The 11,432-nt window shown below is 37.8% G+C and overlaps 1 protein-coding gene across 1 annotated transcript in view; it reads right to left on the bottom strand.

The window, feature by feature from the left end:
- Positions 1-28: 28 nt before the first annotated feature.
- LOC121315488 (methyltransferase-like protein 24) overlaps positions 29-11,432 on the bottom strand; it is a 36,857-nt gene continuing 25,453 nt past the window's right edge. Inside the window, exons 4-5 of the mRNA XM_041249616.1 lie at positions 9,736-9,964; positions 29-1,773 (exon numbers count right to left, since the gene is read on the bottom strand). Of these exons, the coding sequence (XP_041105550.1) occupies positions 1,453-1,773; positions 9,736-9,964 (550 nt within the window). The 3' untranslated portion in view covers positions 29-1,452. The remainder of the gene's footprint in view (positions 1,774-9,735; positions 9,965-11,432) is intronic.

Raw genomic sequence — 11,432 nt, 5'->3', positions numbered from 1 at the left:
ACAAAACATACAGACTTATGCCATCGAATGGTATTAATATTTTATTGAAAAATAATAATCATACGTTTTTGCATTTAATGCCTGTGCTGCGTAATAAGATTGCACTGGAACAGTTAGTTGTGAAACTCAGTGACTGAGTCTGAAGGAAGGTTGATTTCAATCCTAGTTAAACAGCTGACCTGGTAGTGAATGGGCTTAGTGTACAAGCAGTAAAAGGGTAAAGAGGGTTATTTGCTTTGAATGTATTGGCAACCCCTTTTATGGCTTTTGGGTGAGCCTGTGCACAGCTCTTGCCAAAAGTTTTGCATCATAACGTTGAATAAAACATGCTGAATAATGTCACACTAACACATTGAATTAAATACAGCTTTGTAGTTTTCTATATACTTAACGAAAAGCAAAAATTGTGACACTATTATGCCTTCTGGTGACTTATGACTTGCGATTTAACATTTTGTAGTTTGATTAAATGATGTTAAATAAAATATCTAAATGTTCATATACCTTAAAAAAAAAAAAAAAATGTAGTCTAAATCATAAAATTCTATGTGATGCAAAACTTTTGGGGCCATTAACTGCACATTGTATTCGAGTACATAGCCTGCTGTGTGGTCTATTGTGTTCTACAATATTGTAGCAAAGCGAGTCACAGTACATACTGCTCATGTGTGCCCTGCATTCTGTTGGCATTCAAACTTTCACTACACAGAACTGACCAAATACTGCTGCTTATAATCAATTACTCATTTGACAACTCTTTTATAGTGTTTGCTTTCCTGAAATGTATAGCCTGTGTGGCATCTCCAAGTTCCCCTCCAGTGGCAGTTTGAAGTATACTGTACTTTAGATTAAAATTGAGTCAGTATCCTAATGTCTTCCAGATTACCCTCCCTCAGAAGCAGGGGTAATGTGCTGTGTTTTCTGGACTTGCTCCACAGACTCTGCAGATGAGATGCATTACTTCAAACTAATGCCCCCCTGCCACATCGCATTATTGCAAGCAGGTTTCTTTTTTAAGAATGACTTCATCAAGAGAACTGTGCTGCTTGCACCACATATGCTGAGCTGGATGTGAAGCACGATTTAACTAGTCACGTGAATTCTGATGCCAGGCTGAATAGGCATCCGCAACATTTGCTGCCTATTGGCGTCACTGAAAACGATGTAAGGTAACTTCAAAGGAAGGCTGTTGCAGAGAAACAGCAAAACGGGAAGCTTGGTCGAGGCTGCAATCTGCTTCTCATTAAGTGAGTTAATGTGACTTCAAGGCTTTTTCCTTGCTTGAATTTTATTGATAGACACAAGGGGCTCTTCCTAAAAGAAAATTCTCCCCAATACACTCCTGCTGCAACAATGAGTCACAAGAAGAAGTGAAATTGGCTCCCTTTCCTGTCTTATTGGAAGCTAGGTTCAACCACCCCTTTGTCCACCCTGGACAATCTGACTGCACGCTTACTTATGCCTCCACTTGGTGTTCACCCAGCTGAGGGTGTAGCTGCTGCTGGCGTTGAGGAGGTTCTTCTGCAGGAACACTTGCGGTTTGCTGTCATCCCTGTGGCTGTGGAAGAGGCGGAAGTGGCTGCTCTCCAGCTCCTTCAAGAGGCTGTACCAGTACCGCACGACCGTGCTGTCATCCCCACTCACCTCGAACCCCGGCCAGTGCAGATGCACCTCAAACAGTAGCTGCCCGATCTTATCGATGACATTCTCCAGAACCAGGTTCTCTAGGATCTTCCACTCCGCGCTCTCCATGTCGGCTTTGAGAACGTCGATCTGAGAAAGGAAAGAAAGCAAGCAAATGGGTAATTGAAGTGTTTTATATGTCTATGTATGTACCATAACAACCCAATTTACACTTGGATTCTTCATGAACAAGCATTCCAGGGCACTAGGTCAATAAAAATCTTGGAAAATGAAACTGTTATTTTTGGGGGGAAGTTAATGAAACTCTCCTAGATTATGGAGGAATGGGTGTAATTGTGAGTTGGTTCATTGGTTGTTGGACGCTTCGATTAAAGCTCCAGTATTATTAATCTCAGGAAAAGGTTAAGGAAAGGTCCTCAAATATATTTATAATTTGTTTGCCTTTATTAATCAATTGCTCAACTAGAACGCCTGTAATCAATTACAATAAGAACAAGAAAAGACGTACCCTGTCATTATCATTGTAAAAAGCTTAATGGAGGAATGCTTTGTTCTTTACATAACCTCATTTTTTTGGCTGCTGTTTCAATGTAGTTGAATAAACATTTTGTACTTTGAGTACTGCACTTCATGTTAGGCCAGTGGGGTAAGTGTTTGTGTGTGTGTGTTACCTTGGGTATATATGGAGATTATTATTCACTGTCTTTTGTTGTGCCCAGCTCCATGATGAGGCTTGGTATTGTCACATAGCAGGGTCACTTTACACAATCCCAAAAAGACGTGCCAGTGTACCAGTTTTTTTTGTTTTTTATTTATTTGGTTTTTTTGCAAGCAGCTTTAGCAGATATCCTGTCCTAAACAAAATGTATTTTATTATTTCCTGTGGCATCCAGTTTCTTTCCAAACGGAGACACAAGAAGGCCAGCAGACATACCCAAAAGGACACATTTCATAGTTCCAATCATTGGTATGGGTTCTCTTGGGAGTCTAGGCCTTTTCTTAACTAGAAAAACAAATTCTATGAGACTTTTGTTGAAAAAAGGTTATATTTTGCCAAATTCTGGAAGGGGGGAAGTTGGCTTGTATAGAGCAAGTGTGAGTGAGAATATAGTTATTTTATTATTATTATTATTTCTTTTCTTTTTTTTTGCGCGCGATTGATAAACATAAACTCACCCCTGATTAATTCTGTGCATTAAATGCGGTTTATTAATATTATAATAATAATAATAATAATAATAATAATATATGAAAAATGATAATATATGAAAAATATCCTTTAGTGCTGCCAAAAATACTAATTCCAAAAGATCACAAAGATAAATGCTATGCACAATTCGACAATCTGTCTAGCTATATTTGTGGCAGTATATTTGTGATACTTCGTGGCATCTCAATACATAATGAGTAAGCTTTTATCATACTAATGCTCTTTTCAATCAAAATTCACCTTTTTTTTCAAATTGGTTAATTTATGCCAGGGGTTGTTATCACAGGAAACTTCTTGAATCTGGGTGTGAATTGCAACTAACTGATTTTGGGCAAGTCTGTTAACCTTGATGTGTCTTTGCCTGAGTTGGTAGTAAGCGGTAAGGGTGGCAGCACTGTACCCAGCTAGACCCAGCTTGAAGTGAAATTATTTCCATTTGGTTGTGCTATCCTGGGAAATAGTAACAGAACCGTATTAGATATCATCCAGGTGCTCTGTGCGCCCACTGAACAATCGAGTATTCTTACTTTTCATACACAGCTGCTTGCCTGACAAAAACAAAAAGATAGATATCATCTACTAACCAGGGGCTGGGAGTGAAGCTTTGTCACTAGCTCACCTGAATGGTAACCCACAGGGCTGGATTGAATACCACTAGTTTGAAATCTTAATGTTGCGTTAACTTCATAGCAGTGGGCTTACACTATTCCAACCTTCTTTAATAACCCTGAAGAAATGAATCTGCTGTTTCAAGTGTGAGTAAAGCCACTGGCAGCTGGATTGTACTGTGTTCTAACTGTTTGCACATGTCTTTAGTCTGGCCAGAACAGACTCTTTGAGCTGCCAGAAATATAAGAAGAGATCTGTTCCTCGGCAATCAGGTCATGAAATAGACCACACAACCTTCAGTTAAATAGTCACGGTAAAGTATCCAGTGCATTCACATTTGTATATCCAGGTGTTTAAAGTAGCGAAACACTCGCTGTACAAGGGTCTCTTTCCAAAATAGTTTGGAAACCCATATCATACCCCAAGAGCCAGCTCACTCCCTTCTTCTAATTAGGTGCCTAAAACAATGAGGAGTAGGAACCGAAGAGTAAAGGAGTGCATTTATCAGTCAGAATGTTTTAATGGAGAGCTTTGTAATGAGACTGAGGGTGTACAGTGTGGGCGTGTTTCATGCTGATTACATCAAGTGTCAGTAAAGGAGACCATTCTTTATTCTTTTAGTTATTTTGCTATGCTCTTTCATTAGCATTGTCTCCAATTACCATCTCTACAGGCAAGACAGCAGGCACTAGATTTAAACAAAAGGAAAAAGAGGGATGGATTTTCATCATATATCATTAGCCTGTAGGAAACCCAGCTGTTGCCTGCCAAGGCAGAGCAGCGTGCAGAATCTGTTAAGACAAGCCTGTAAATCTACACTGACTGCAGGCCCCTGGATCCCATTCTGGCTGGAGACTAGATGAGGAGTAAGTACATCCTATCAATTTGCTTTCAATCCTGTTTATTTTTAATTAATTTATTTATTTCAAAAATTTTATTTTGGATATCCAGAATTCTATTTTTGATAAAATCTGACAAAATTGTTGGCATCCAAAATACAGTTTTTGATATCAGAAATTGGTGATTAAATGTTAAAATTGATTACTACAGCCATGTGCAGTACAGCATGTACCTTCACTTCTCAAAAAGGTCACCAGCCACCACTGATATAGTTTATCAAAAATCACAATGCATGTTTTCACTCAAAATTTTTTTTTTTCTGGCACACCTGAAGATTCAAGATGGCATACAAAGATTCATTATCTAGTAAACTAAGCCACAATGGCATTTAAGCATATATACAGTGCCTTGCAAAAGTACTCAGACCCTCTCACAGTTTTCACATTTTGTTGCTTTAAAGCTTGCAGTCATGACACTGTGAAGTAGGAATTATTGTGTTATACACAACCTACTCCACACATTCAAGGCAAAAACAAAAAGAAAGAAGTAAATAGATAATTAATATGAAATAAAAACAGAAAAGTCATGATTGTATAAGTATGCAAACCCTTTGCTGTGGAAAACCTAAATTAAAAAGTGACCATAAAGACCAAGGAGCTTTCAAAGCAAGTCAGGGATAAACTACAGATCAGGAGAAGGGTACAAAAAATATCGAAGTCTCTGAATATTCCTGTGAGCACAGTCTACTCAATCAACAAGAAATGGAAGTTGCATTGTACCACCCAGACACTGCCTAGATCAGGCTCTCCCTCCAAACTGAACAGCGGGGCAAGGAGGAAACTGATGAGGGATGCCACTCTGAGGCCAACAACAACTTTGAAAGAGCTACAGAGTTCAATGGCTGAGATGGGAGAAAATGTGCATCTGTCAACAATATCCAGAACACTTCACAAAAGTAGCCTGTGTGGCAGGGTGGGAAGAAGGAAACCATTACTAAAAATAAGCCATCTCAAAGCCTGCATGGCGTTTGCAATAAAGCACCTGAGTGATCCTGCAAAAATGTGGCAAAAGGTGTGGTCAGACGAGATCAAATTGGAACTTTTTGGTCTAAATGCCAAGCGTTACGTTTGGCACAGACCCAACACAGCACATCTCCCAGTCAAAACCATCCCTACAGTCAAGCATGGTGGTGGCAGCATCATGCTATGGTGATGCTTCTCTTCAGTAGGGAGTGGAAAGCTTGTTAGGATTGAAGGAAAAATGGATAGAGCAAAGTATAGGCAAACACTAGAGGAAAACTTGTTTCAGTCTGCTAAAGACTTAAAATTGGGGCAAAAATTCACCTTTCAGCAGGACAATGATCCAAAGCACAAAGCCAAAGCTACACTGGAGTGGCTTAAGAATAAGAAAGTGAATGTCCTTGAGTGACCCAGTCAAAGTCCTGACTTGAAACCTATTGAGAATCTGTGGAAAGACTTGAAAACTGCTGTCCATAAGTGATCCCCAAGCAGCTTGAGAGTTTGAGCAAATCAGAATGGGCACAAATTGCACCAAGTCGGTGTGCAAAGTTAGTAGAGACTTACCCAAAAAGACTTGCAGCTGTAATTGCTGCCAAAGGTGCTTCCACCAAATGTTGAGATGACCGGTCTGAATATTTATTCAATCAACATATTTCAGTGTTTTCTCTTTAGTTTTTGCTGACATTTACTGTAACTTATCTTACCCTTAGAAGTCTTCGGTTTGAGCATTCAAGTTTTGAATAAAATATTAAGTTTTAAAAATGTGTATGCATCATTTTGTAATTTCATGAAGGGTCTGAATACTTTTGCAAGGCACTGTACATACAAACATAAGTTGTATTGCAATTGATAAAACTTTGTATCATGTATTTACGACCAGAGTGCGGATGATTAAAATATCTGGTATTGTGTGTATTAGAACAATAAACACATCTTTAACACCGAAAGTAACCATGTGCTGTTTTAGTAAGCCAATTGTCATTCGATGGTATTGATTTATACATAGACGCGACTAACACATCCTTAATATTCCTGCCATGTCTAAAACAAACTCTAGGCGGAGAGGTAACAAAGGGCCAAAGTTGAAGATCATATTCCAGTATCAAGACTATTCTTTTAATGTTAATGGAGGTATAATTATAATCCATGACAAAAGTTATTCTTTGTGTAGTCGAATCATTAATCTTCAGTTTCTACAAGTTCACGACGTTCTTTTACTACTGAAATTAACCAATCTAAATGTGTCCTAGCTATATTCCATTGTACATTTTAAGTTTGAATTCGTATTGTTTATGTAATCTCTAAACAAAAACAGATCAGTCTCAGATGCCTTTCATATTAATAACACATCCTCAATATATCTTTTCCAAAACAAAACACAGGCAGTGTCATTAACATACTGTTTTCCCCAATATCCCATATATAAATTTGTATAGTTTGGAGCAAACACAGAGCACATGACTGACTTGAATTTGTAAATAAAATGTATCTTTAAATAAGAAGGCATTTGATCCCAATATAAATGCAGTAAAAGTCTATTCATTTTAACCTTGATGCAATAATAAGCTGGTAATTCACTGATGCCTTTATCAATGTCTGGATATGTAGAATAGACATGAACAGGAAATATATAACACAGTTCACATAGGATGCAATTTTCCTAATAATTATACAATTTATACTCCTGACATGTGAGAACCTGTTTGCTCAGCATATAAATATCTGTTTGTTTATGTGTTTATCACTGGGGAAGCAGTAAGTCAGTAAGTCTTCCATTTAAAAAATAATTGAAAACAAAACAATATTGTATTCTCTGATTAAATCATCAAGGGCACATAATTATAATTATGTTTTAAATGCATGACATGTCAATATGTTTAGTAAGTTTATCCCATAAAAAACAAAACATTGTAGATAATAAATAAGTGTAATTCCTGACAAGTATTAAATAGGAAAAAGCCAGGACTCTACTGGAAATAAGCACTTTGGTTGGGTTACCCTTGCAGTCTGGACAGCAGGCTTTAGCTTATGATTGACATAGTGTGAGTTATCTTGGTAGTGGAGGGGGACACATGACAAATGACTGAGCTATCTTGATTAATATAATGGCCCTTTCAGTGCTGTCAGACCCAAAATGCATTTAACTGTGATTAATAATGCCAGAGGCACAATTAAAGGTCACAGTTTACCTTGAGGAGATTTATGTGAAAGGCAAACAGAATATTAGCCCTCAAAACTATCAAATCCTGTTACCCACCAATATTTGTTTTTGTTTAATAATAGTTAGACAGAATTCCAGCAAATAAGCATTGCTTTCAAAGAATTCATTTTTCAATAATAATATGTATTGGAACCATCGCCTTGGCCAAAAAGAACGAGCTTTTGAGACTAAAGAAAATCAAGCCAAGGAAATTGATTGATCTTCAAGGTGATTCGCCTCCAGCAATACATAAGACAATCCTTACTGCACGCTCATGTGATTTGGTTCAGCCAATCTCTGTGTGTCATTTATCCACGCCCTGTTTGTTTTTGAGTGAATGCCCAATTTGTGGCATTAAATAAATAATTACCACTCATTTAACCCTTTGGGGGGGGGGGACTTTTTTAAGTGAAGGGTAAGGCTATTTTCCTTGTCCAGTTCTCATACAAATTGCTTTGTGTGAGAAATAGAGAGAGATGGCGTATTTCATAGCAAATTCAAGCAAGAAAAGCTATTTTGTATTTTCATCCAACATAAACGATATAATGCTTGTTCTTTAAGTGGATCAACTACATGTTGTCTAGATTCAATGAAGTATGCCATCCTTACATGGTAAAGTAACTCTAAACAGGTTTTATACAAAACTACATGGCTGTCATGTCAGAAAGCTATGGGGTACTTTGGCATCCACTTTCTGAATCACAGCTCCTTGCATGGAAAAAAACGCAATTGCAGAAACACTTGCAAAACATGGTCAGAGTAAACTTCAGTCTGCCATGCTGTTTGTCTGCGTGTCCCTTTAAAAAATGAGCGTTTTAGCAGCCAAGCTAATGCCAATTTCGATTTGCCACGTGTCTGCAGCCTTTCATTTCTTTAACCCTTGTGACATCCCGTAACAGCTGTCCAGCTGCAAACATCCGCTAAAGAAAACAAGTATGCATTTGCTATCCAAACACATTTCAAATCTAGTTTGCCTGCTGTTAGATGTATTTGCTGTGACGATTTGCTAACAGATGTTCAGATATTTCCGTTCCACTTTTTTCCTGCAAAACATTAGCATCTTCATGCCAGTCGAAAAGTGACAGCCCTGTGCCCCCACAGGGAGCTGCTCTGTTCCACCCCCTGTTGTAATCTTATACAGTACCAAATCAATTTTTTGAAACATCATTTCAGATGTTTTTAAATATTTTTTGCACAGACTTTGTAAGTAGATTTCATTAAGAGAAAGTCTTTAATCAATGCAAACCATAAAATGCTTTGTCTCAAAGCTGAGCAGGTCATGGCTTTTACTGTGAAATCTGTTATCCCGTTCAGCTGTAGCCATGTTAAAATGTAAGTGTGACATACTGACAGACAGCCTTTATATTCAGTACCATGTGATTAGGAAACACTCATCTCTCGATATGTACACTTACAGGTATGTATGTATATATATATATATATATATATATATATATATATATATATATATATATATATATATATATTCTTAAATAAATTGTAGTAATGTGAATAGAAATCCAGGTGCAGAAACAGGGATCAACAGGTTGAGGTAACTTGATCTGACCAGCACTTTATTCACCACTTAGATCAAGCACTTTTATAGCTGAAGCATAGCTCTACCTGCAACACCTCCTTCCGTCTTTAGGACCACATCCCACTGCTTCTCCTACCTCCGGTTCAGTCACTAATGACTGCTGTCTCATTATTCATAGCAAAGCTAATTGAATTGATTTGATTGGTTTTAATAATAAAAGCAAAATGTAGCTTCCCGAGACTGTGGCATTAAAGACAGTACTCACAAAAGCACAAAATCATCAAGTCTGTTTGCAGAGTGCCTCCACGGCTATGTTAACAGGAACCTCTCGTTTCAGGATTTCAAGACTGTGTCACACTCATATAAGCATCTTGATTGTTGGATACTTTTTCCAGATTGAATTTGGTGAGAAAAACAATTCGATTTGTTGTATTCTATATGGAACCAGGCTACTTCAGATCTTTGCTGTTTGTGAAAAGCCCTCTTCCGATTGGTTCAAAGGCAGAAAAGGCCATTGCCATTGGCTGAGGGCCTTTCTGACTGAAGAACAATGGCAAGGCAAACACAGGCCATCCATCAGGGTATTCTATTTTATTTTACTTGCAGCATCGCTAAGTAGGTCTTTGGGAAATTGTTTTTCGGTATGCATTTTGGAATGCAAATTCTCTGATCTTACCTTTCTGTGACCGAAGTCGTTCAAGATGGCGCCCAGCTTTTTGGTGTTGCTGTGCTGTTTGTTTGGCGGGATGGCAGGGTTGGGGTCCCTCCAGTCGATGGACAGTCGGTGGTGCCAGAGCTGCTTGGCCTCCTGAACGTGTGGCACTTTGATACTGGGGTTGAAGCAGTGGACCTCACAGCCTGCCTTGGCCAAGCTCACTTCCAACTGCTTGTCCTCACTCCCCAGCCTGCAACACACACAAAACCAAAAGATACTCACACTTACAGTACTAAACAAGGGCTATGTTGTTGTTGTTGTTGTTGTTGTTGTTGTTGTTGTTGTTGTTGTTGTTGTTGTTGTTGTTGTTGTTGTTGTTATTATTATTATTATTATTATTATTATTATTATTATAATAATAATAATAATAATAATAATATAATAATAATAATCTGTTAAATCCATTATAAAACCTCATTAAAAGTCCTATATAAAGAAATCTGCTGTACTGTTACATTGTTCCAGGGGTCTGTGTCAGTAGACAGCGCCCGTTTGGAATATGGGCCAAACTAATCCAATTACCCAATTCTCTAATGGGAAAATACACCACTTATTGTATATTGAGGAGGCAGATAAATGGAGTCTGTTAATTTTCTTTACCATTATATGCCTCTCAAGTAACACTGCCTGGGTAGTCACTACTGCTAGATATTGAACAGGTGCCAATTCAATCACAGTGGCTGCTCCATCACAGAGCACTGGCCTAACCTGTGCGTTTAAATTAAGTTTTCTTATCCTGTGCACACAATAAACTGAATCAGTGTTTGTACTGTATTTGCAAAATATCTTCCTACAAGCCCAGGGAGAATGAAGCTGCAGTGTGGAGAGTTTGAGAAATATGCATCAGACAATCTGGGGGTGCAACACTTTGATAGGTGAAACAAAATGACCGAATGTACATTGGCTGAATGTTGCAATGCAATGAAGAAAGACAGACAAACCGCTGGTCTCTGGAATGGGTTTCTTTAAAGCTGAGGGAACACAAAGCCACACTATGGCATAGAACTTCGTTTCAGGCCACTGTATGGCACACCAGGGGAGACTTGGGGATTGTGTTCCCTCAGTTTAAGATTTATTCCTAATGTGCACGGTTCAGTCTATTTTTAAGTTCAGACAGTTTTCTATGGTCTATTAAGGATTATTCATGGCTGACAGAGTTTGGATAAGCCTTCATCTCCTGGAGATGAAAACACCCTCTCAATTATAGCCAGCTACTGAATAAAACATCTCACAATCCGTCATATACTGTAAAACCGGATTTGGTAATTGCATTGTACAAATATTTTTACTTAGGATGTTTACATTAACATTTACTGTTAATGTTAGGTATCCCAATCTCACTCCTTGTTGCACATACAGTGCCTATAGTAAGTATTCACCCCCCTTGGACGTTTTCAGTTTGTTGTGTTACAACCTGAAATCTTGATACATTTAAATGGGATTTGTTTTTCTTTTGATTTACACAACCTACTCAACACTTTGAAGAGGCCAGATCATTTTTATTGTGAAGCAACAGTTAATGAAAAATAAAAAAAAATTAAATGTCTTGGTGTGGCGACGTGTCCAACCCCTTTGTTTATTATTTATATATTAATGCGATAGCAAAAGCCGTCCGATATTATTATTATTATTATTATTATTATTATTATTATTATTAT

Source organism: Polyodon spathula, chromosome 5 (assembly GCF_017654505.1).
Source record: "Polyodon spathula isolate WHYD16114869_AA chromosome 5, ASM1765450v1, whole genome shotgun sequence".
In the NCBI taxonomy this organism is placed as follows: Eukaryota; Metazoa; Chordata; class Actinopteri; order Acipenseriformes; family Polyodontidae; genus Polyodon; species Polyodon spathula.
This window is presented reverse-complemented; position numbering and strand designations above follow the sequence as displayed.